Source organism: Lepidothrix coronata, unplaced genomic scaffold (genome assembly GCF_001604755.1).
Source record: "Lepidothrix coronata isolate B3197 unplaced genomic scaffold, Lepidothrix_coronata-1.0 Scaffold0, whole genome shotgun sequence".
Lineage (NCBI taxonomy): Eukaryota > Metazoa > Chordata > Aves > Passeriformes > Pipridae > Lepidothrix > Lepidothrix coronata.
Window position 1 is genome coordinate 7,932,439 of NW_016690180.1, and position 27,495 is coordinate 7,959,933.

At 38.2% G+C, this 27,495-nt stretch overlaps 1 protein-coding gene across 4 annotated transcripts in view; it reads left to right on the forward strand.

Annotated features, from left to right (window-relative positions):
- CORIN (corin, serine peptidase) overlaps window positions 1–27,495 on the forward strand; it is a 119,748-nt gene that overhangs the window by 37,430 nt on the left and 54,823 nt on the right. For all 4 annotated transcript variants that reach the window (XR_001873090.1, XM_017804674.1, XM_017804660.1 and 1 more), the window contains exons 4-5: window positions 7,101–7,311; window positions 23,048–23,229. Coding sequence is in view for 3 of the 4 variants with exons in the window: in XM_017804674.1 (XP_017660163.1) it covers window positions 7,101–7,311; window positions 23,048–23,229 (393 nt within the window). In the remaining variant the exon portion in view is untranslated. The remainder of the gene's footprint in view (window positions 1–7,100; window positions 7,312–23,047; window positions 23,230–27,495) is intronic.

A 27,495-nucleotide genomic window follows, 5' to 3' on the forward strand; every position in this document is an offset into this window, starting at 1 on the left:
CCTACAATTTCCCCTTCTCTTGGACTTCCTCTCCCAACATCTCTGAATTTTTTCCACATGACTCTGAGTCCAGTGTCTCTATTTAAGTTCTGTTTGGTTGGCATGGAGTTTATCTTCCCTGATGTGGTCACCTTCACACAGTGAGAAGCACGTAAAAATTATCCAAATCTGACATGGCTAAGTGGGATCTGGGCTAGCTAAATAAAATATTTAAAGAGAAGTACAGCAATGCATGAGTCAAAACTAACTTCATAGAATTGTTTTAATGTTTTCAATTATACTTTCATGTTAATTGAATTTGAAAAGAAAATTTTTATTAGACTATAGTGGATTGCCTTTTGCGGGCTGCCAGATATACACCCAGCTGCTCTGTTCTCTCACTCCCTCCCCTCAACAGGACAGTGCAGAGAGCAAGATGAAAAATCTCTTATTTTGAGTGAAAGGCAGAGAGATCATTTACCAATTGCTATCAGGTGCAAAACAGACTTGGGGAAAATAATTGAATATATTGACAGCTAAAACCAGAGTTGGATGGTGAGAAACAAATAGAAGAACTAAAACACCTCCCCACACCCTTCTTTCCCAGCCTCAATTTCATTCCTTCATTCCCGACTCCTGTACCTCCTCCCTGACGTGAGCAGCACAGGGGGATGGGGGATGGGGTTGTGGTCAGTCCATAATAGTTCCACTCTGCTGCTTCTTCCTCGTCACGATTTCCTCTGCTTCAGTGCTGGATCTCTGCAAGGGCTGCAATCCTTTCAGAACAGATTCTGTATGCGGCCTCTTGAGGGGTGCAGCCCATCAGGATAAGCCTGCTACAGCATGTGTCCTTCACAGGATGCAGTTCCCTCAGGACATAGCCACCTGCTCTTTCGTGGAGCTCCCCACAGGCTGCAGAGTGGATACCTGCTCCATCCCAGGTCCCTTCCATGGGCTGCACGGGAATCTCTGTTCTCGTGTCTGAAGCACCTTCTCCCCTCCTTCTCTCACCTCGGTGTTCACAGAATTATTGCGCACACTTACATTTTCTCACTCACTCTCCTGTGCAGGATTTTGCTCTTTGTTAAACATACTTTCCCAGAAGTCCTGCCATCATGGCTGAAGGCCTCAGTTGTGCCCTGCAGTCATCTGTTGGTGCTGGCTGGAACTGTCCGTGTCTGTCATGGGGCAGCCCCAGCCCCAGCCTGCAAACTCCCATTGCCACGCTGCACCTGATACTGAGAAAGCTGAGACAAACAGGCAAGTTTTACCCTAAATCGTGTAAGAGGAAGCAAAACCCAGAGAAATAAAGTGAAAAAATTATCTCTAAATTTTATTTTAATGATGAGCAATAAATTACATCCATGAAAGACAAAACAGTGATTGATACAGTGAAAGCTTTTGTCTGGAGGGGAATGTGATATATTTTAACCGTTGGTGGAACCATCAAGTCCAGAAGACACTCATAAGACATTACAATATACTGGCTGAATTTTCCTGTGACAGAAATGCTAATAATACTTTATTCTATCTGTATCAGGTGTTGTAATTAAAAATATATTTTCCTTCAGGCCTTACTTTTCTTGTAGTGTTAAAGCTTATGAGTATGGCATTGCTAATACTTCGATTTTATTAATCTATTATCATACAATTAGTTTTGCAAATTTCTTAAGATCCGTTATCCTGCATTTAAGTGTACTTTTCCAAGGGGTTAAAGAGCACCCCACTAGTGCTCTTCCTAATTGTAGAAATGTTAGTTTTTTCCTGTAGATTGTGTATGTATTCTTTTTATTTTCTTCAATAGTGTAATGTGACTGTGTGCTGTTCTGTAAGGATTTGTTGATGTTTTCCATATTATGTGTCCTGGAAGAGAATGAATAGGAGCGTGGAAATAATGCCAGGAAGAAATTGAGAATGTGTTTAGAAGGGAACAGTCAACTGGCATACACACTCAGCAGCAATGTGAATTGTGGAAGTCATGTTTTCAAGTTAGCATTCATGTGATAAAATTGCAGAGACTATGGTTTAGTTGTGAAATAGTTGATTTTAACTCCCAATATTCGAACTAAGGAGAAAACAGTTTGTAGATTTCTTTGCTGGACGGATCCTGAGATGTCCAGTAATCCTGGATGGATTACTTATTGGGGTGCTCTTCTTGAGTTACAGAGAAAACATCTGAAATGCAGTATTGGATGATTGGTCCCAAGTGAACTATACATGAGAAATTCATAGCTGGAGAGAGGCCAAGAAAATCTGTCCATATTCTGTTTTATTTGAAATGAAAAAGGTAGCAAGATGTCATAGTAAATTAAAAGAGGTATTAAAAATCTTGAAGACAGTAATGAGTTCTGGAAACAAGTTTTACTGAAAAGACCAGATGCTAGATGAAATGCTGTGCTCCTTTGATCAGGAGGAAAAGTCCATGGCAATCCAGATATTCAATAGCATTAGGACAGAGGAGGTAAAAAAGGCATTATATAGGTTCATATCCTCACATATGAAATTGTGGAATCAAGCAGAGTCACAAGATTATTTTAAGGCCAGGAGAAAATGGCAACTTCGGATTTGGAAAAAATGGATTTGCTTGATATGGTCATTCCCTTATCAAGAAGTCTGCAAATTGCTGCCCCAGGCAAGTTATAGATGTTTCTAAATTAGAATGGAGGAGTTTGTTTTCATTTTATTTTTTTAAATGGGATTCTTAGAAATTTTCAATACATTTTAGGATTAAAGATGAGATTTCATGCCACGTTGGTAGAATTTTTGCTGGAAAAGAGCCAGGTGAATGTTGTCATTTTTCCTTGGGTTTACAGAGGCTTTACCAGTGAATGTATGGGCTGTCACTGCGCAATTAGTGCTGAGGGTGTACTAAGTCAAGGTCTGTAATAAAGTGTGTGGTGAATTGAACACAGTTCCATTTTCCATTCTGTAAAAGTTCCTCTGAATAAAAATGTTATTTTCTAATTGAAACATCAGCAAACTTGGCATGGGACATGAAAATCAGGCCACATACTTTTCAGACCACATACTCTTCTCATATACTGTGTTACGCTTTTCATAATCTAAGACAGAGGTGCATGTTTTGCATGTCTTCTACAAAAATCTTGATAAAATTGACTCTAGCTAGGATGTAGGCCAGTTCACAATAGCTTTAACTAAGACATCATTTAGCTGCATTACATTTAAGATGGCTGATGCCAGAAGGAAAGATCCCAGATCTGCTTTTACAGTGCAAGTTAGAATACGCATGCATTCAGAATGCAGAGTTGCACCAAATTTATTAATCTATTTTTAGAGTAAAGGTGTTGTTTTATTTATCATCAGATAGGAATTTACTCTGATGACACAATTCAAATATTCCTAGTCCTTCCAAAGGGCTTTTTGGTGCTTGACAGTAATGACAATGTGCAAAAGCACTGCTTCAGCTGCTGTGAACAGCTCTGATCTTACCCACTGGTTCCTGCCACTGCACTGCTCCTTCTCTTATCATGGAACAAAAGTTTTTGCTGCCAAAAAGCTGTTCAACCCAATGATCTGATCCAAGTGAAAGAGTTAATTTTTTCCTCTTTCTCTCCCTTACTCTGTGCCCAGCAAAAAATTAAAATGTGGGGCAGGGGAAGAAAGAAAAGGGTGGGTTTTCCAGGCAGTCTGATGTACAGAACTAGTTCCTTTCATGGACTCAAAAACATCCAGAAGTGACAATCACTGCCGGGTGAGGAACCATGACCTTGTCATTACAGGTATGATTGAGTGTTTTAAAACTAAAAAGATTGATTAAGCTTAAGGTGCAGTTCTGGTTGCATTTCTTTGGGGCTGCCATACACATTGTCTTTTGGAAAAAAATGTGGGTGGTTATTTTCAGTCAGCTCAGTCTACTAGTTCAGTGTGCTTGTGTGCAGTCAATAGGTGGTGTAATCTGGGAACAGTCTGAAGAGGAGAGAGGGAAAGGGAAAATGTGCTGTTTAAATTAGTTTCATCAGGACTGAATATGAAAATGCAGTCTTGCATTGCAATTGTTGTAGTAGAAGGAAGCCGTTCTTTTATTAGTTCAGTCCATTTGGCAATAGCTTGTGATAAACAGAAAACTCTTAATTCAGATGAATGTCAGAAATGACCCATATAATTAGGAACCATGATGTTCTGATCAACAGCTTTTTCACGTCGTTATTCCCATTCACTACTCTTTTTACCTCCCCCTAGGTATTGCCAAAACTAGTTTATATTCTCCATAATTGTAGCCTTACAGTACCTGAAGGGAGCCTACAAGAAAGATGGAGAGAGACTATTTACACTCTACCCTGTCTGATCATTCTGTTGCAAGGACAGGTCCTGAGTTTAGTCTCTCTTTGTTTTAAAAATTATTACATAATTGCCATAAAATTCCTTCTTGTCCATGAATGTTGAATTCATTGCTCTGTTGTCCAGGTGCTGAGTACTGCAAAAAGATCAGCTCCAAGGAACTGTAGCCCTTGTCTGTCAGGACTGTGTGAATTTTAAAAGCTCTAAAGCAGTCTGTGCATGTGATCTCAGCCAGAATATCACTGCTTCATGGCACATGCCATGGCAGGGACTATTCTGCAGTTGTGTCTCAGGAGACACATGGTGATTTTATGAATAATTTTGTTGAATTTTCACTTGTTTAAGCACTGTATGCCCCCCATCCCCCCACCCCTCCCCGCCTCTCCCCAGTTTAGGATAATTTGATTTCTGTGGGTAGGGGAGACCTAGAATTTTGCCTGGGTATATTATCATCTTATCACAATAGCTACTTAAAATGAAGTCCCAGCATCAGCAAAAGAATTTAGGCAAGAAATAACTGTGGGGAGACTAGTAGTTTAAAGAATTCCTACTGTAAAAGCTTCAGTATTTTTAATCTTTAAATCAGAACTTCTGTGTTTTCTTATTAAGCTTTTCCAAACAATAAACATTAAAAAAGCATTTGCAGTACAAATAAATGTCAATGAGTTTGTTCAAGTACAAAATTTAATGCAAAAAAGGGAGGGAGATTTTACATTTTTATAGCAGGTCAAGATAGTCTACAAAAGTCACAAGGTGAGTAGTCATTAAAGAGATGGCATCTTTTAAAAGAGAACTCTGATTCTGAAGTGAATTTCCTTCCCTTCCCTTCCCTCCATCTTTTTCACCTTTCCCCTGGAAAGCTATTTTAGTATCACCAGATTTTGGTGTTACAACCTAACAGATTTGGTGATCATCTTGGAGATATTTTTCAAGAGTAACTTTACAACTTCAGAGCAGGAATTGCACTGAAAATCATTGACATGTGCTGCTAACTCATACAGTCACTTTTGAAAACTGCACTCTGCACTTTTGAAAGTTCTCCCAGTTTGGAGGCTTACCACTTCTTTACTAGTCTCCAAGCATTAACTTAGATTTCTGCATGGAGAATCTGTCCCTGAATTCTATGAAAAAATGTGATTCCCTGATGAACAGATCCATTAGTTGCTATACTGTGGGAGTGAGAAGAGATTGTAGCAGAAAATGGGTGTATGCTGGCACAGAGATTTTTTGTTGGCAGTACTGGGAGTCAGGGAAATCTTAATATGGGGACTTATGGATATAGTTTCAGCTTGATTATAATGAGCGGATAGACTTGCTGTTATTTCAGTGGAGCAAGATTCAATTAGCTAGTTTTTTTTCGAAATTTCCGGAGAGGGAGAAGATAAAGGGATATACTTGTCAGGCACAGAAAAAATAGGGATTATTTTTAACCAAGTCTAGATAAAATTTGAAACCCACTTTTTTTGTCCAACCTTTCAAAGACATTGCAATTTGAAAAAAACAATGAATTCTTTTCTTCATTAGGCTTTGGTTTCCTTCTCTGATGTGAGGTTTAATAGTCCACAGATACCAGAATTTGCAATTTGAACAGTGAATACTGTGTGAAAGACAAGTAAGGGACACTGGCTTAACCCTTAGATCTGCATCGTGTGTGCTTTACATCCATAGCTTTTATCAAGTTGAGGGTCAGGTGTAAACGACCCACACAATTCTTGGAAGAAGCCAGTCCCAAAATGTCTCATGATGGAAAGACTCTACCTGATTTGGTGCTACCAAATTGCTCAGATAATGAGAAGTGCTAAGGCTTGAATCTCCTCAAAAGTTTTCCCTCCTCAGAAGGCTAGAGTTGGGATAGTCATTTAGCATGAGTTTGATTTGTTTACAGCGTGCTTAATTGCAAAGTCTAGTGTTGTCAATGGGCTGGGGACCCTACTTCCTGCAGAATGTGGGAATGCTCTGAGTGTGAATAAAATGTTGCTGAAGCCTGACTAGATGGCCTAGAAAGGCCTTCATCAGAGTAGGAAGCTGTCATAAACAATGTAATTTAATAGTTTGTTTGTGATGAAAATTCTGAGTTTGGTGTATGGCTTGTGAAACTTGCTTCTAAGGACTCCACTCACTAAGTTACCTACTGATCATGCATAGCTGAGAGGAGAGCCTGCTGCACATGACAGGGCAATAGCAGAGAAAGGTTGCTTTCATATGTCAAAAGTGGGAAAACGGTTTAGGACAGGGTAGGTGTTCAACCTGTAAAATCAGATAGTTTTATGTTGATAGGGTGTGAAGGTAAAACCATCACCTTGGGAAAAAATATGTAACCAAATCTGTGATTTGTCAGGAAAGCCAGCTGTGAAGTAGAATGGTAGGAAAAAGAGAAACTTTATAGAAACACTAAAACCAGGGCAGTTCAGAACCCAATTAGCCTCACTTTTTTCTGCATGATTTCATTCTTAACTTCATCTGAATTTGATTGTATCCGGGCTATTCTTACGGTGTGTTCAACCTGTGTCACAAAGAAATTGGTTTTATGTTATTTATAGTCCAGTTTTGTACAGAGTTAGAGGATTCTGAAAATGTCTAAGTGCTTATTTGGTTTTCCAAACTAAGCTACCAAGCTTCTGTGGTTTCGTTTTTTCTTTTTCTTTTTTTTTTTTTTTCCCTTTTTTGACAGTATTATGATAGCATTAAGGAATGTAATCTTATTGTGAGATACAGGCATTACTTCTGTATTATATGTACTGACTAGTCAATTCAGTATATGCTTTAAACCAATTATTAAATGGTGATACTTTTGTTCTAAATATATTGTTCTGATTTCACAGGTGCCTGCATAAATATCACCAACAGCCAGTGCCAGATGCTGCCATATAACTACACCACTGTAACTTCAATTCTTTCCATTGTCAAAAGTATTGAAATGGAAAAGTTCCTGAAGTTCTTCAGTTATCTCAGTCGACTCAGCTGCTATCAACACATTATGCTGTTTGGCTGTAGTCTTGCTCTTCCTGAATGCATCAGTGACGGTGATGACAGGTATTTGGGAATGAAAATCTGTCAGTGACTAGAGCCAATTGTGGTAAAATACTCTCTGTCTAATCAGACAAGGGAGCCTATGACCTTCTCATTGCACAGTTCCTGTCTGTCAAAGCTATTGGCAACGTTTCTGCCATGATAAGCCAACTGCAATTGAGTTCCTCTGGAAAAAAAATTGCCACTGTGATATTAGGGCAGTCAGGATTATTTTCCTAGAGAAGGCTCTCCAGATTTCTTGTACCTAATTTCTGCAATCTGAGTGTGCTGAAATGGAATGCTTTTTAACAACATTAACGCCTTGGAAATGTCTAGTATTGGCATAAAGTGTTAAGCTTCAAATTTGTTTGTTGTTTTCCTTCAAAGAGATTAATGTTTTAAATATATCTCATGGTATTAGATTAGCAGGATGTGTTCAGAGGGACATAAACTATTCTGGAAGCTTAAGGAGCATATATTTTTTCCGCATTTACATAATTTTACAGCATTAGTATCATGTGCATGCACTTTTTTTATTGAGTTTGATTTGAAAAAAAAGGATCAGTGAGTTTAACAGTGCTAAAATCAAAACATGGCACCAAAAGGGGAAAATGAACTATTTTTTTTTAATATATGTACACAATCTTTGATATTTCTGGAGAGGGAAAGAGAGAGGGTAGATTTCTTCCTCCTTATTTTCATTTTTCCTGATTTCCAGTTTCTCCACTGGAAAATTCAGTGGAAGAGTGTATGACAATTGAATAAGTGATTCAAATAACATAACAAGAACCAGAAAGTCTAAAGCTGTGCTTTAGAAGGACTAGGATGCTTATGAAAAAGGTTCTGTGAGAACTGGTCTAAAATATAGTTGCCAATGAAAGGTACAGCCTCACTCCAGGCAATATATGCTTGCCATTTCCATTGCATCAGAGTGATTCCTGGACTGGCAATTAAGCTCACTAAACTGACAGAAAATTAACCCAGAGTAAAGGTGTACAGATGATTATATGAATAGCATTAGGGTGGAGTAAAAGCAGCACAGGTAACAGTGGAACAAGACTGACCATTGGACTGGCAGAATGGTTTAATCCAAATTCTCCTGTGTACGTATCTTTGTTAGCCTACCAAAAGCTATTTTCAATTAATCCTGTTTAATTGAGTGCATTATTAATTATAGCCCCTCCACTCCAATTTATTATTACAATTTTTCCAGTTAAGGAATCTGATAACATACAGCCTTAAACTACCTGTTGTCCCTAGAAATCATTGAACAAATTAAGAAAAATGATCTCAGGTAAAAAATTGATGCATTTAAGCATTCAGCAACAGAACAGGCTGTTTCTCTGTTGCTTCACTTATTCTGCCTTGTTTGGAACTTGACTTTCACAAACCTTTTGAGAGTGAGTGGTACGTGTCTAAAGTGCAAAGCTCATAAATCAATCAAATAAGTAGGGTGGTGAAAGGATAAGTCTTGTACCTTTTCTTTTCCATTTCTTTCCTGAAGATATGTTTCTTGCATGGTTTTACATTATGCCTTGCTAATTTAAAGAGCATAGAAGTTAAACTAATGTTTGAAACATGCAAACTTTTGCTCTGGTTTTTGGCAGCAATCAAAATATATTGAGATTCTAGAGTCAGGGTTTTTCTTTTGTGTGTTTGTTTGTTTTTTTTTCCCAACTGCAACCTTCTCCTATTAATTTTTAATGTCAAAACTGGAACTGGATTTCCATGCCCTGTTTTATGTCCTGGACGTCACAATGCTCCCTCTATTTTTACTTTAAAATCCTTTTTGTGGAAACTGTTCTGGCCCCTGCAAACTTAATGGGGAAGAATGTCCAATGTGAGACTGTCAATGATGCAGGATTGTGTTAGAATCTGATTTCACTTTTAGTAACCATATGTCTCTAGAGCGTTCCATGGGTGTCACTTGAAAATGCAGTCTATGCAGTTGAAGTGGCAACCACAGGAAGAACCATAAGAGTGGATTGACAGTGCGCTGGTCAGTTAAATGTAGTCTGCCAAACCGAAGTTGTCCTAGTTTAACTTCTGGTTTCCTCTTTAAAGAAGGATATCTTTTATTCTGTAGGGAACCAAGTGATTTTTGCGATTACTGTCTTTCTTGTAGCATCCAATTATTGCAGGCTAACAGATGTATTTCAAAGCCAAGAATAATGGTTTTAAGAAGCATCATATCTGCATAAAATAGTTATTTAATACCTTCCATTCTCACCCTAGCCCCTTCTCCTTCTCTCACTGCTTCCCATAACTCTTAAAGTTCTTGGCATAATAGGGGCAAGTTACTTTGTGTGTCTTGGGTGCAGATAGAAAAACTGAAAGACACAGCCCTGTTTTAGGTTTGTTGAATAGTGGAAACGCACTGAAGGAGAAGCAGAAGAGTCACTGTGGAAAGCATCTGATAATAATAAATGGGGATGTGTCAGTAAGCTGTAGAGCTTTCTTGGGATTATGGTTGCTTTTTATTATACAGCATCATAAAACATACACTAGTATGGTGCACAGTTGTTATTGCATTGTCACCAATTCCTCCAGACAATTACAGCTGTTTCATTGTAATGTCAGTGCATATATGATCATAATTTTTTATGTATTGATAACTTTTTGTTTTATGGAGCAATTGTTTCTAATGTATGTAAAGCATAATTTGACAAAAGCTGCTTACACAGTACAGAAGAAATGAAACTCTTGTGATGCTTAGACGTCTATTCTTAGGTATTGTTGAGAGAGTCTGTGCTGGAAGCTTGCAGCCATGGAAGCAATAATGCATTACAAGAAGCATCAAGAAGAAAAGTTACAAGCCCTAATATTTCGCATCCAGTGAGCTGTCATTACATATAGCTTTTCTCTGATGTTTAAACTTATTTATGTCTGTTTCCCATTTATCTTTCATGTGTTTATAAACATTGTATTCATTAACACTCGAAGGAGACTAAGTTTCTAGGCAGAGGACTTATTCACTGTTTGTGTAACACAGTGGAATTTCTTAATAATGCCAATATACTGCTGCTCTTTGAAAAAGTTCTGTATCTTACTGCAGTAAAAATCATACATGTCAGTAAAATATATTAATTTTTAATTTAATTTCAGCAACTGGATCTACAAGCAGCTAGCTCTGCTCTTTTACAAAAATATATAACAGTATTTTTCTACTACTTTCCAGTAAACATAAGGTTTGAAAGTGCAACTAAAACCTGTGTGAAAATGGAACATGGAAAGTTGAAGTGTAGTAAGGCTTTTTGCTTGCTTATTACTTGTCCATAATTTGTATACTAAGTAAGAGCACCATGCAGCTTCCACCTTCTTGGGTGAATGGATGAAATCTTTCCAATATGACTTCAAAATCAGCTTTAAAAAACCTGTCTTGACACAGTCCAGCAGCACTGCTAAGAGAACATGACAGTCCTGAAAAGTAACACTAGTGGTGCAAGAACACCTTAAACTAGTTGGAGTGCTGAACTAATGACTTCTAAAACATTCCCAGTAGTAAGTTTGTCCTTTTGGGTAATAGTAGCTTGCAACCTTTTACCATCAAATGCAACACTGGTACTTTACTTGTTATAAGAAAGATCTGTCCTCAGAGCAGTGATGTAATCTGGTGAATTCTCCCTTACTGCTGGAAGACACTGAGCGTGGGCCAAAGGCCAATTACTGCAATGTAATGAATGTTTATTTATAGTAATTCACTCGTGTTGGATTCTACAATTCAAGAACACAAAAAAAATCTGAAAAATGTTGGTATGAAATTTTTTCATACTTTCAAAAGAAAAACAGATGTTTTTTAAAGCCAAAATTGGTGTAAAATTTAAAGATTCAGAATCAATAGAGAAGTTCATAGTGGGTCAGCCTATAACTGCATAATACAAATAGACTTACTGAATGATGCTTTCTATTATTTCTTGCCCTCTGTGAATAATCATGTTTCATCAAAAGGCTTGGTAAAATAGTAAAGATATGTAAGATCCTGAAGGCCTACGTACATGGTTTATTTTGACTTTTTATGCAGGGAATGAATTTGAAAGTTATGGATTCTCATAATACCTCTTTGCTGTCATGCTGCCTCCTAAAACAGAAATAATACCTTGAGTACTTCTGTTAATCCTCTGTGTAGAAGTGTATTCCAGAAAGGTGAGGAAATGCTTATTATTGATAGATCCCCAGAGTCTCAAATATTTGGAGATCAAACTGGATTTAAGCTCTGCCTAGAAAATGCTACTAGCGCAACACAAATTAGAAGGTGTAATATGCTCCCAAAGTGAAATTCTAAAACACCTTGCATTTATGTATCTGTTTACTCACTATGGTCTTTTTCATGTCAAATATCTTTGAAATACAGTTGTGAAGTGGCTTGTCTTCAGTTTGGGCTCAAAGAGTCCATCCGAGATTATGGCTTTTTATGTTGGATGCTGTACAAACATGCACTGAGGGGCAACATCCTGCCTCTGGAAGTTTATAGCCCAGATGAGGAAAACCAGTAAAGGACTGTCACATTAATAGCTAGAGAAGTTAATTAGCTAGAAGTTATGCTGTAGTATCTATGCTACAAAAATCAGCAGCCAGGTAACGATTTGTAGAAAGTAGAAGAGATCAGAATAAGGCTACATGGTATGTTTGGGGTGGGGAAAATTAACTATTGAAAATTAGGTTAATACTAAATCGGTTCTAAGAAGCTGTGAATATGTGACTGTGTATGCAGTCAAATGTTTTTTGAAGAGCTGCTCTGCTACGATTCATAGTAGCAAATTCAATTCTGTAGGGTTTTTTTCTGTTTCATTGTCTTGGTTTTTTTCCTGTAATTTATAAAAAGGAAAAAAATAAAAAGTCTCATTTTCATTGTGGACATAAACTAATGAAATACTAGGTCCGAAAAACAAATCCAGAAATATGTGTGTTGTCTTTTATTAAAAACCAGAGACAGCTTGAAACAAATTTAGGGTGAAGTACAAGGTAGGAGAGGAAGACAATTTTGTTCATTTCCTCTTAGAAAAAGGAAAAGAATTGAAGTTCATAGAGTGAGATATCTGTCTGTCATGATTAGTCCAACCCATGAATGAGATCAGTGATGTGGCTGTTTCCCTTTTTCTGCTTTTGTGAACTGCAAAAAGTTGACTGATCCCATAGATCCTGTTTACCTAGCTAATGAGAATTTTTATTTTAAGACTTTGAACAGGAAGCTATCAGCATATATTTAAGTCAATATCTATTTTGCAAAGTCTACTTTCAGATGCTTATGTAGTGGCTACCAGTAGTTTCCTGAGTTTGCAGTCTGCCTTTTCACACCCTGTGGGAGTTGCTTCATCCTCTTAATGTGCTTTCTTTGTGATGGTGCCTCTTTAGCCCAAGCAAGTTAACATGACTGACAGAGGCTATTGCAGATGGAGTTTCGGCAATGGTTATCTAGATACAGAAGATTAGAAACTTCAACTTTTTAATCGTGAATAAAGCAAAGGTGATGTTCAGTGGATGAAGTGCTTTATACATAGAATGTTTGAAATCACATGCCTTTTGTTTTAAATGTTGCCATGTCTTGGCTTTGAGCCCTTCGGAATCCATCAGACCCATTACGTACAAAAAAACATATTTGTAAAATCTGTCTCTGGATACCTAACTGGGTCATAATCCACTCTTCAGTTTTTTAATTGAGTTGTGGTTAGTGTAAGCACAATTGTGATTTGAAACAAACAACTATGGAAATCTAGGTAATGAAAAAGATGTATAGTCAAATCTTGTCAAAAGGGAAAACAAAAATTAGAGAATATATTCGTGTGGGCAGGCATTCACAACTTTATCATCCTGTCTTTCTCTCCATCTGCCAGTTATTAATTTTTGTGTCTTTCATTGTTGATTTTAAGCATTCTCCTAAGAGAATTGATACTAATATTACTGTTTAGCAGAAAAAATGATGAATACACAGGGTCCGTGTTACTTGAAAAAGCCCAGAAGAGCAGAACAAATGAATACTTTTTCTTTCATTTTTTCCTTTGTACCAGTCAATAACCTTCAAATAGCTGTGATTTTATCAATAGTTATAATAAATTGTATGGTCTATTTTTTTGCTAAGTAAAACGTTGAGAATAGAGTTGCTAAGGGCAGATAGTCAGCATGTCCCAAGAAACATTTTGAAAAGTCTTTCCTACACAGTGTAAATACTCAGTTTCAGCTCTAATCTACCATCAAATTGATGGCACACTAATTCAAGGTGAAACAGAACTGATTTACAGCAAGAAAGTGAAATGGTTGACAGTGTAATATACTGCGTAGGGATTCAAAGTAGCAAAACTGTCTGTTTAAGATGTTTGTACAATAGCACTAGACAGTTCCTGTATACTTTTGAGAGTGTTTATGTGCAGTGACAGATGTCACATGCAAATTCATGATTTAAAGCATGTTTCAGGGAATGTGCTGAACGGACCTGAATTTCTAAAGATAAGGACTCAGTGAGTAAAATCAGGGAGCCTTAAGTTGGAAAATTGAGTAAGTAATAAATTGATACATTGATTAAAGAAAATCTACAATATGCAGGTTCAAAAAGTGACAGAATATTTGCACAGAGAAGGGACCTAGAAGAAAACAAATCCTCAAATCCCAACTCCTGCTCTGAGGAAAGATAATTTTTCAGGAAATAGAATTTTATTTCTTCTATCCTATGTCTAGAACATGATCTTCATGGGACACAACCAAGACCTTTAGTTAAGAAACAGCTGACTCACATCTGACTTCAAAGAAAGGAATGCTCACATTTTACTGAAATATTGGAGTGGACCATTTTGCCAGGAAACAAATGAAGAAACCTGAAGAAACCTGAAGAAACAGCATTTGTAAAGTAGCATTTCTGAAGATACATCTTTCTTCTCAAGACAGCCCATATTACTCACTAATTGTTTTATACTTCATGAGTTATCTTGCTAGTCTTGGGTAACTGTTCCCCATAGGGCAGAAAACAATGTGCTAACAAGATTACACTTTGCATTGTTCCTCAGAACTCAGATCTTGAAATCAACATGTCATACTCATCACCTTAAGAGCCACTACTACTTAGTCCCAAGCTCAGACAGTATAAAGGTGATAAATATAAAGTTGGCTTTTGCAAGGAGTGCTAGGGAGAGTATAAGTAATGATGTGGCATGGGCCAGAATTTAAAATTGATTAACATATTTTCTAGGAGGGCCCTTTCTTCAGATGTATATAATTTGGGGGGGGAGGGGGTAAAGAAAAAAGCACTTGAAATTTGTCAGGGAAGTTGCTCTAGTAAGCTCACTCTTCATCATGGCTTTTAGAAGAGGAAGGTAAGGGAATTAGAAAGAAAATGTATTTACTTTATGGGAACTTCTGTTTATAAAGTTTATGTACCTATGGATATGCCTGCAGAAGTTTATCCCCAATTTTTAGTGTACTTGTCTGAAAAATTACAGCGTCTCTGAAAGCTTTTCTATCACTGTCATGGCTCACCTGGTGTGGGTGGGCCTAAAGAATCTTCATGTCCCTGCCCCTCCCAATGGCTAGGTGTGGCAATGAATCAAGGTACAGGCCCTTACCTAAAAGGGTCTGAAGTTAACTCTCTGGTGCCAACTCTCTTACAGTAATGTGCCCGTAGATGGCAGGTGCAGTGTAGGGTAAAGGCAAACCAGGGGCACAGGGGACAGAGAAATAGGATGCTGGAAAGATTTTATTTTCCCCCTTCCCTGCCCACAAGTAGAGGCTGTTTAAAATTACAAGTATGTCTAATTTGTAAATTACTCAATATAAAGAAGGAAAGGATTGCATAAGAGATTAATTAAAAAAATTAAAAGTTAGAAAACTAATATAGAAATATAGGTAATGGCAATCTACATTGGCTGGAATGATGTATGTATCTAACGCATGTGAAGGCAGCATTTACCATAGCAGGCAGCATCAAATTTCGTGCAGTGTTTCAGTCTCTCCACTGATCTAATTTCAAAGTGCGCATGTTGGGGGAATTATGGACAGATCAGAGCTAAAAGGTTATCAGACAGAGAAACATTTTTGGGAACAGTCTGGGCACGGGAATGTCTGTTTGAAAACATATTTCACAATGCTTCTCAGAGGGAAGGAGGCGGAAAAGAAAATCGGAAGGACTGATTATTTCATGAAAGCATATTTTACTGATTGATTGCCTCCAGCCCTGTTGTTTTAATGATTTGTTGTGTGTATTATCTCTAATAAGCTGTGGTTTCTGGTTTCTAAGTTGGTATAGTAACTAGGGTCATAGGTTATTCTTCATCACATGCAATATATTATTTCTTATGACTAACTACTGATCATTTATGTAACTGAAATAAACATTTACAACAAGTCTTAAAATTAACATGGCTTTTTGTTCATGTTTGTTTGCTAATTTAATATATCTGCTAGAAAAACTCTTCGTTTTCAAAAAATGAGATTGATTTCTTTTAATAACTTGCAATAATTGTAAGACAGGAGCTTTCAGTAGAATTTTGCAACATTTTGGGACTATCAACACTGATAGTTTCCTATTAGACTTGTGCACCTGGACTCAAACCAGAAACGTATAGATGACGTAACATCTTATCTAAATTTGGTAGAAGTCATCTACTAGATATGAATATACCCTCTTGTGCAGAAGTTAATAAAAAAAATGGTTTTGAATTGAATTGTAGTCAAAGGATTCTCCAAGAATTCATATGCTGTTCAGCTCATGTTTGGCCTCTTTTAGTACCCAGCTTATTAACAAATAACTTTTAAACCATCTGCAGTCAAAACCTAATGAGGATTCAGTTAGTGAGACATAATTACCTCTCACAAGTTAGTCTTTCCTGTAAGAAGTTATTGTTGCCCTGTTGGAGACTGTGGTGGTAGGCACCAGGCTCACAGGCTGAGCAGGACAGGCAAATTAGGATCACAGGTGTGGTGAGGAAGAACCTCTGGAACTATTCTTGCTCAGATTGGGACCAGCATTAAATTCGATGAGACTCCTCAGGGCCATTTCCAGTTGAGTTTAGATGATCCTTAAGGATGGAGGTTCCACAACGTCTCTGGAGAAGATACTCCAGGCCAGTGTTTCATGGTAGATTTTAAGTTGGTATAATTTGGTAGTGGTGCTGAACAAACAGTGTTACCCTGTTCCCCTGCTTGTTATTCCCCATCTCCATTGTGCCTTATCTGTGTCCTGGCAGAAGTATTTGTTCAGCTCCATGACAGATTGGATTTGGAAACCAATCTGAATTAAAGTAGGAGTGACTGATCTGATCCATTGTGTAACACCATGAAGTGCTGTGCTGGCACAAAGAAGTAAGGAAGAGAAGTGGGGAGAGGTTCTGGAGCCAGGCTTATGAGGGGTAGGACAGCTTCTTTCAATTAATGACATCTGCTCCTGCCAGCTTGAAGTGTTTGTGAAACAACTGTAATGTGGACTTGAAGTAGCAGGATAATGGATTATAATGATTTTCTGCTCGACGGAGAGGAGCCTAAAGTGTCAGTGAGTGAGAGGTGTGTCTGCCTTTAGGATTCCTGACAAGATGCAGCTCAGAAAGTTTTAACTTGGGCTAATTCTTGAAGTCTTCCTCTGAAGTGCACAGGGAAGCATGGGTTCTGGAAAGCTACATGAAATTATTTATAGGTACTTATCACAGTGATCTGTGGAAATGGGAGGCAGACCTTTAGGCCCAGTATTGATTTGGGTGCCTTTATTACCCATATGATACAAAGAGTTAGAGCAGCTGTACCGTGTATGATTTACTGTTAATCTGGAATTTCTGTAGCAATGCTGTGGTTTAAATACCCGTGTGTGATTCAGAGGACTTCTGTTTCACTGTGACAGCTTGTCTTTTCCAAATGTGAATTTTGTTTACTAACATCAAAAGATCTTGTAACCTGGATTTTTAGGCATATTAAGAGCTGCTTTTTTTTTTTTTTTCCAGAAGAAATTCCTATAGAGTAAAGCAAATAAACAGTGTATGCTCACATCATTTTCATAACAATGTCATGCAAATACCATTTAAATATTAGAATTAAATAAAGAACTTTCAGAAATTTGACCTGGTTTAGGAGAAGTTCTGGCAGATGGTACGAGATTGTAAAAATAGCTCATAATTGTAGCAAAATTCTTAATAATATTTATTTAAACTGATCCCTGGCTGAATTATAGCTCTAGTGAATTCATTTACTGCATCTCTCCCATTTTCACTCTCATGTTTGAATCAAGTAATGGGATCACTGAGAGAAATCTGGAAGGGCTGGCTGCTTTAGTCAGGACAGATCATCACAATTAATTATGGTCATCATAAAAAACACATTAAATGATTTTGATAGTTTTTTTGTGGCAATAATGTTAATGCTATATGGTAAAATAGATGTAGCATTTTGTCTTAGTATGATAGAATAAAGTGCTTCTGCTCTACAGAGTATATTTTAGGTGTTTCTGCTTGTTACGGTATTAGAAGCTCAGTTGTGACATGTTTCTGTCATATAGAGAAAGTGACTGAAGAGTCAGAATGGATTTCTGAATTTAAGTTTTTTGCTGATTCATTGAATCATAGAATATCCTGAGTTGGAAGGACCCATGAGGATCATCGAGTCCAACTCCTGGCCCTGCACAGGACCATCCACAAGCATCACACCGTGTGCCTGAAAGCATTGTCCAAATGCTTCTTGAACTCTGTCAGGCTTCATGCTGTGACCACTTCCCTGGAAAGCCTGTTCCAGTACCCAGCCACCCTCCGGAGAAAGAACCTTTTCCTGATATCCAACTTAAACCTCCCCTGACACAACTTCAGGCCGTTCCCTTGGGTCCTGTCACTGGTCACCACAGAGAAGAGATCAGTGTCTGCCCCTCCTCTTCCCCTCACAAGGAAGTTCTGACTGCAATGAGGTCTCCCCTCAGTCTCCTCCAGGCTGAACAGATGAAGTGCCCTCAGCCACTCCTCATACAGCTTCCCCTCAAGGCCCTGCACCATCTTCGTTGTCCTCCTTTGGACGTTCTCTAAGAGCTTAATAACTTTCTTATATTGTGGTGCCCAAAACTGCACACAATATTCAAGGTGAGGCCACCCCAGTGCAGAGCAGAGCGGGACAATCCCCTCCCTTGACCGGCTGACAGTGCTGGGCCTGATGCCCCCCCGGACATGGTTGGCCCTCCTGGCTGCCCCTCCTGGCTGCCCCTCCTGGCTGCCCCTCCTGGCTGCCAGGGCACTGCTGACTCAATCGTGACTCCTTACTTCGGTAAAAATCATTTATCTGTTTTTTTTTCTACAAAATAAATAATTACACTGACCAAAAATTCTAACCTGCATTGTAGAGACTGTACCTACCCATCCTTAAGGATATCAGCTGATTTTGGCCACATTGTCCAAGAAGGATTGCTAGGCCTGAAAGAGATAATAAATACAACAGCAGCTGATGTAGAAGATGGGAAATTCAACATCAGCTGCTGCCTCTTTTATTAATTTCTTAATGGATAAGAGCCTTTTTAATCTAACAGTATATTTGTATTTGTTCCCAGTTCCACTTTCAATGAAATCAGGAATTTATATTTCCTTCCTCTGTGTGAACAGTCTTCAGACTTCAGTGTGAGCTCTTTGTTAAGTATGGTACTCTTGGATGTCAGATCTCTTCTAAGACTTTTGCAAATATAATTCTTTAGCTGGCTCTTTTCTGTTGCCACAAGATATGGCAACTATTAAGGAGTAGTTAATTGGACCTGTAATTTTTAGAGAAAAAGTAAAAGGCATCTGTATGGACCCACAGAAAGGATTGCAGTCCAATTTTTTCATCTTATTTGGTTTTGAGACTTTTGTGTTCTCATAGCCTTTAAACAGATTGTATGTTCTTCCATGCTGCAGGCAACCCATTCAGTATATCCATCTTTTTCATCTTTTTCATTCTCATTGTATAAAACAAATCTTTTTCAGTCTCTTGGAAAGGGCATTCCTCTTGTGGCTCATCTGTAATTGCCAGCTTCATGACAGCAGTTGGAGCATTCATGAGTGAGAACTGGCTTTCTGCACCAGCTGTAAATCCTGATATTCAGTCCCTGTAGGGCAGATGAGTGGACACCTACCACCAATTCAGCCAATTAATACAAGGCCTTAATCTTGTCTAGGCAGGTGGAACCATTCTTCAGGCTGTTACCCCAGGGGAACTGAGCTGCTGCTGCCTTTTAACAGGATCACCTTTGAGTGCTTTTGTTCTCCTTTAAGGTGTTAGGTGTTTCTCATACTGTGGGTGCTAAGTAGTCCTGTTACAGGCTGATTTTGTGTTTTTGTACTTACATACAGGAACCTGCTTCTAGGAAACACTTCATGAATTTGAGCTAAAAACAAGAAGTAAGACACATACGGCTAGCTCTGCATTGAGAACCACAAAGTGTTACATGGAATTGAGGTGCCATCCTTAAATGTTGCTATATCGATTCAAAATAATTTTGTCAAGTGAAATAACCACAAAAATCTAAAATAATCTTGCTTTCTTTTCAGATTTTATTACTGTGTAAGGAAGCAAATTTCATGTTTAAACCCATCTCTAGAGACAAAATACATAAGAAAATGCAAAATTCCAATTAATTTGCAAGGTAAAAATGAAAACTGAACAATGAAAGACAAAAGTACAGTGTTTTCTGGATTATGTGAATGTGAAATGTTAAGCAGCCCATTTGTTTACAAATCCATGAATCAAAAAGCAATGCTGAGGGTTTTGTGAATTTGCCTTCAGTGACACTGACTGTGCTGCTATTTATGTTGGTGTACTGTGAGAGGGTACTGAGAAAGATTTCACAAGAACTATCACTCCAGAAAACTGTAATCCTGGGTGTGGGTATTTGCCCTACTGTAGAAACTTCCTTTTCTTACATCTATGTTCTGTGGAAGTATTTATTGTTAGAAAATCCTGAAAATTATTAAAAACAATTAGAACTAACAATGACTGGTGTGTCAGCTCGCCACATCAACTTGTTTGATTTCATGGCTGCAAAAACACAAAGAATAACCTCAGTTTTCTTCTTCTCGTAATTTTTTCATGTTTCATTTTGTCCTTGTAGCCATCCCCCTTGCCCCAGCAGTCTCTCACAATTGTGTTACCACTTCCTTTCTTTTGTCTCAGGCCTGAGATCTATCACCATTCTTAGCCTGTGTGCCTATGAATGATACAGTGGATTATTCCGCAGTGCTCTGTGGCATGGGTGTGGATGACTAATATGTCCTCTGGCAGCCATGCCAGTTTAAATTTTTCCTTAAACAGATTTGGATGAAAAAATAATCCAGCAAAACACTCTACAGTTGTTTTCAACTTGGCTCAATACATGAGTACAGCTTATTGTGTGGCCACAGGAACAGGTATCCTGGAACAACTGAAGGGATGAAGCTGGGGAAAGGACAGTAATGAGGACCAGCAGTAGCTAAAAATGTTCATCAGCCTGCCTTCAGTCAGGTTGTCTGTTGAACTGCCAATGTGACCTTTAGCAGGAGCAGTCAACACTTGTGACCCCTGGTGGTCTAGTGGTTAGGATGCAGCACTCTCACTGCTGCGACCTGGGTTCGGATCCCGGTCTGGGGACACAGATCGCTGACGGGCACATGGAGCTCGTCAGCCCTGTAAGGCCATCCATCTAAGAGAAGGTCACTCTAAACAAACCTAATCCTGAGGACCTCACTGCCACTGTCCAAGCTTGCTCGGCCCCAGCAGATTAACTTTCGGATTAAAGGGTGGGCTCAGTTCAGCGCAAACTGTGTCTCACCTAAAAAAAATCCACTGCGCAGGCTCAAAGGGTAATGACCTTTCCCAAATCTTCGTCCGCGAAGACTGGCCATACTGTACAACACTTGTGTATTCTCAGAGTGATCTTTGTGCTGTATTTGCAGCTTTGGCATGGAAGTTATTTATCCTCTATTGTTTTCATCTGTAAAATTGCAGTAATGAATTTCTCAATAGGGCATGGCTGTGGCAGTGCATTTATCAGAGGAGATACTAATGTGAAGACACAAAAGAAATGCCACAGAAAATAATGAGCTCTAGATATATTATCAAATTTACTAAGTTGTATGGGGAGTCCCCAAAGGATGGTTAATTGTATATTTTATTTGATACTGTTGTTGACTTTAGCAATTTCTACTTCTCCGTCTCCTACCATCTTATTCCTGCTTTGTCTGTATCCCTTCGGAGGAACCAACTCAGTTGTCAGACAAGAAAAAAGTGCTTTTTTATTTGTCACATTACTCTTAGCTGTATCAGTTGTTTGACCTGGCTTACTACACAACCAGATATAGGTAGGCAGGTATACAACAGCTGTTAGAAACAGCAAAACTGAAATCAGCTCAGAGTCAGATACAGGCACTTGGGAACAAGAGCTGCACACGCTGCTGCTGCTTCCAGAAAAGATGTGCCCTCAGTGGCTGCTGAGGCTGAGGGTCAGACCCTTTAGCTATCTTGAACTAACTTTAGAAAATGTGTTAAATTCTGCAGCAAGAGGAAAAGAGTTGCCAAAAGGATCTTCCCTCTCTTTACTGCTTCTTTTAGAATATTTCTTTGATAACTTCTAGTACTCAAAACAAACACTAAAGAAATAGAGTCTACTGATGAGCCCCATGCAAGGTAATGTGATTGCAAAGAAGAGGAGTCAGTATTACAGAAAGAATAAATTCTGAAAAGAATTAGTCTAAAAATGTAAACATCATTAAGTAAGTGATAAGGAGTAGATCCCTATAGGATTATAATCAGCAATTTGAATTCCAATTTAAGTGAACTATAAGTGATTGGCATGAAGAGGAAGTCAAATCATCTGCTCTCAGGCACTATGTAGCCTCTTTGGAAGCTTAAAATCATTTAACGTAATAGTTTTAGAGTATATACTGTATTGTGTATATCTACTTCAATGAATATTTGATATAAAATTCTTTTGATAAATAGCTTCTCCAAAGATACCTTCTACTAATTTATAACCCTTATTTATTCTCTTTACCCTTAATATACTTTTTAGTAAACTATAAAGAACATTTTTATTTCTTCTGGTGTCATACAATTCTTAATTTGGGTATTTCTATGCAGCTGAAATAACTGAAGGATGAATTTTAAGTGGGAGGAAACCCACTTCTTTCATCAAACTCTATTTTCAGGAAGAGTTTTTTCCATTAAAATGCTGAAGAGCAAAATCGCACCCTAATATGTTATAACCTGCTCCTGGCGCCGAATCAGTTCTGATAAGATTGCCACAGACCTGCCAGTTTACTTTTAAAATTATTGGTCTCTGAGTAGTTGTAAATAAGACTAATCAAGATGGAGATTTTTAATAATATTTTCATCTTTCAGTAAATTATGCAATATGTCCATACTAAACTTGATCATTATCCAGAAATATTTAATTTATGGAGCACACATGACTGAACTTTATAACTGGGCCAAATATTGCAGTAATTGCTGGATAATCCCATGTTTTCTGATTCATCAGAGCTTCTCTAGAGACTGCAAATTCTGCTTGGCTTATTGGATCACTATGTGATTGTGCTTTGGAAGACTGGTAATTTCTAAATTATTTCCCTGTCTGGGAAACTGTTCTGAGCCTGATTTGGGCCTGATTTTGGCTTAAATTTAGCCTGAAAGTCAAGAGATTATGTCACGTCCAGTGAATAATGAAGATTTGGCACCTTTTTGGAGTGGTTCTGTAGAATGCAAAATTCTTCAAAACTGTTAATTATTATTTTTTCTCTTTCTAAAAAGCTTTCACAATCTACTACAGTAATAATAGTTTTTATTTTTGTTCTCTGTCTCTTTTCTTCAGTCGAGGCCTCTTGCCCTGCAGGACATTTTGCGAGGCAGCAAAAGAAGGCTGTGAACCAGTCCTGGGTATGGTAAATGCTTCTTGGCCAGATTTCCTGAAGTGCTCTCAATTCCAAAACAAAACTGAAAATGACACCACTACAAGGGTATGCTTCTCACCACACCAAGAAAAAGGAGAGCACTGTACGTTTCCATTCTTAACTGTTACACTATGTTCATGAGTTCTTATTTAATGATGTATTTTTGTTACTGTGTAGGAAACGCTCTATGTTGAAATCATTATTTCCTGTTACATTACTATTTCCCTTCATATTACTGTGATAAAGTCTGGTTGTCAGTTGGTTATAATTTTGCTGTGCTTTAATTGTTTAGTCTGAATTTTTTTCAAACTTGCGTTGATTTGAGGCTTTTTTGTTTTGCATCAAAAATTCGGAGCTATTTTGAGGAAAGAAGGTAGGAGAAAAGTAATACAATCTTTGAAAATGTTCTTAGTTTCTCTCTGCTAAGCTCTAGTAAATACAGGTTTGCTATTTGGAGCAGGAACCTGATATACAGACCAAATTTTAAGTGTATCTCCTTTCTCCTTGCTGTAAAAATGATCCCCAAACTGATCAAGAGATAGACTTTTCAAAAGGCATGGTCTTTATATGCCCATGCATAAAGTCATAGAATCATCTAGGCTGAAAAAGATACTTAAGGTCATCCAGTCTAACGGTTAACCCAGCACTGCCAAGTCCACCACTAAACCATGTCCCTCAGTGTCATGTCTACATGTCTTTTAAATACCTTCAGGGATGGTGACTCCACGACTTCCTTGGTCAGCCTGTTCCAATGACTGACCATCACTCCTTCAGTGAAGAAAATTTTCCTAATATCCAATCTAAGCCTCCCTTGGTACAACTTGAGGCCATTTTCACCTGTCATGTTGCTTGTTACTTAGGAAAAGAGACTGATCCCCACGTTGCTTTCAGGTTGTTGTAGAGTGATAAGGTTCCCCCGAGCATCCTTTTCTCCAGGCTAAACATCCCCAACTCCTCAGCTGCTTCTCATAAGACTTGTGCTCCAGACCCTTCATCAGCTCTGTTGCCCTTCTCTGGACTTACTTCAACACCTCAATCTCTTTCTTTGAGTGAGGAGCCCAAAACTTAATGCAGGTGTGGCCTCACCAGTGCTTAGTACAGGGGGAGGATCACTGCCCTAATCGTGCTGGCCACACTGTTTCTGATACAGGCCAGGATGTCATTGGCCTTCTTGGCCACCCGGGCACACTGCTGGCTCATGTTCAGCTGGTTTCACAGGTCTAATGAGTTTTGATCATAGAATCATGGAATCATCAATGTTGAAAGAGACCTTTAAGATCATCCAGTCCAACCTTGAACCCAGCACTACCACTGTAATCCTTAAACCACTAAACCATTTCACTAGATCCGGATGTCTCTTAAACATATAAGGAAGTGAGAAGGAGGCATCATCAGTTGTTCATTCCTCATGAAACCAGTGATACATTCTGGGGGAAGAAATCTCAGAAGCCCTCTGAGGGCTGCCATTCGTAACCCTACTCACAGAAATATTCCAGCTCTGTTTTCTCTCTCTCAACTGACACTGTGTTAACTCTATTATTTTACTTGATTTGACCAGCCAACATAACTGATGCTGTTAAAACCATGGAGGAAAAAAAAAACACAGTATCTTGAATGAGAAATAAAGCAACACAATGATGTTAGATTAACATGGAGCTCCCACAAGAGCCCTGAAGTTATTTTTTGGGTAACTTGAATGGTAAAATGCTTTCAAAAGCAGCAGTGAATATGATGCTTCTGCTGTTTATAAAACAAAACTGTGTAAATGACAGTATAGAACTGTCAGAAAATGTTCACTTTTGTATTTTTACTCGAGGCATTATGAATGAATGTCTGTTTCCTTTAAAAAACGATGCATAAGTGGCCTGAACTGCACTTCATAGCCATGAGATTTTTAACAAATTACAGAATTATAGAATGATTAGAGTTGGAAGGGACCTTAAATACCATCTTGTTCCAACCCCCCTCCCAAGGGCAGGGACACATTCCACTAGACCAAGTTGCTCAGCCCCCCATCCAACCTGGCCTTGACGCTTCCAGGGATGGGGCATCCACAACTTCTTTGAGCAACCTGTTCCAGTGCCTCATCACCCTCACAGCAAAGAATTTTTTTGTAATATCTAATCCTAGCCTACTCTCTTTCAGCTTGAAGCCATTCCCTCTTATCCTGTCAGTACATGCTCTTGCAAGAAGTCCCTGTCCATCTTTCTTGTGGGCTCCCTTCAGATATGGGAAGGCTGCAATTAGGTCACCGCTAGGTTCACAGTGGTATTAATTTAGGGGAATAACTTTGAGTAGATAATTGAAATACCTGATTACAACCAGGTATTTATTTTTCTGTAGGGAATATGAAGCTAAATACATCCAATTGAGCTTTTTTTGAGAAAAATCTTTTAAAAACAGGAAGACATCATCTTTTTTGTGCCCTTATATTTCCTTAATGCAGTGAAAAGAAGAGATGATCTGTATATGTGTAACATTGATGCTGACCAGCTGCAAAAACAGGAATAGTGGAATAATTTTTGAGGGAGATAAAAGGTTTTTCAGGATTGTGATGGTCTTTCATGTGAGAAAGCATTCACAGTTTAAAAAACTATTTCCTGCAAGCATTAATTCTTTACTTCTTTTGATCCTGCGTTACATTTTCTTATGTTCTTTGATTTTTATTCTCCCATTCTGCCTCCCCCACCATTTATCTCTGCCTATATTTCTGTTCTTTGCCTGTTTCTTTGCTTGCAGTTTCCTATGTGGCCTTTTTAGGCCACATCCTTTGAGTGAAAGAGAAGGGTCTTTTGTCTTCTTTCTCCCACAGGGTTTTGCATCATAAGGAAATAGAGAAATGAACCATTTCCTGGGAGTAAGTAGTTGCCAGCTTTTCTAATTCCATGATAACGATCCTATTCTCAAAACTTTCTGGAGTTGACAGGAACAAGATGCATGCACTGTACTGCAGGGTACATGTGGTATAGGGAGCAGAAGATGAAAATTTGCAGGCAAGAGAATACAGGGATTCCTCTGTGTCCCATTGTGTTATTGTATATTGGGTCAGATGCAGATGAAGAGTCCATCTATCTTGTAATGCTGACTCCAAAAGCTGAAAAAATCAAATGCACAGAGAAGAATAGGAGAACAGGGCAAGACAATGTGACAATACTTTTCCAAATGCTCCTGCATTTTGCATCTGTTTGAGATCCAAAGACTTTTAACTTCTGACCCACCATAGATGTTTATTCCATTAATATGTCCCTTTGTTTTATGGACCTATGCACATTTTAACATGCACAGTATTGTGTTCCAAAGTGTTACAACTTATCAAAGCATTGTATTAAGAGCATTGCCTTTTGATTGTTTTAATACCTCCTAAGTTCTTTTATAGCATTAGGTAGTGAATGTTGTCTCCACTTTGAAAAAAATTAGCATCACTTTCCATGGTCATTTTCACAGCATAAAGAATGCTTTATCTGTTGTTATACCTCGAAATGCAGATTTTGAGGATGGCAAAATGATGTTTATTTCAGTCCAGTGCTGTCTGCAGCTTTCCAGGGACCTGCCCACATAATCTTCTATAGATGACATTCCAGTAATCTAGCTGGGAAGTACAGCACATAAATGGTCTTGCCTCCTCAAAGCCACTTTTGATAGTACACCAGACACAGGTACAATAAAGCACTCTTTGCTGCCCATGGTGTTTAGTCAGGGATTTTGGAAGCTATTCCAGTTTGTAAATCTTTCTGGGTAAGGTCTACAACAGGTAAATTTCTCTGTCAGCAAGGATTACTTCCATTTTGTTTGGGCTTTTTTACCTAATATTTTTTCTTCTTCAGTAATTCAGGTACACATATATTTGCATGATTTTATTAATAAATGTGTGAATTATTTATAGAGGTATCACTAATTAACATTTCCCAGCACATTTCTTTAGAATAACACGCTTGCAATTTTTAATAATTTTGAGTGGAATGGTTCATACTTCTCTTACTTCAGACAACTATTTCAGGCATTATTTCTTTTGTTGTTGCTGCTGCCTTGTTTCAAGCAGTCCCAGCATTTCTGAGTATGCAGCCATTTGCGTGTGTTCAAGAAAGTCTTACACATGGTTGCATAACTAAATCCTCTAGGTTTCAGATCAAATATCAAGATTCAACATTCAACAAAAATGTTTGTTTTACAGCATTTGACAAGGCTTTCATAATTTCCAATAAATTCTGATCGAATTGTCAACCTACTAAAAACTTTTTGGACAAGCTTGATAGAAAGCAGAAATTAAATTCATTGGACATACTGTTCAAAGTGTATGTGCTCTCCTTGCCATGAACACTGCACTTACTGGACCAAACATATCCAGTCATCACCTTGTAGAAGACTGCAA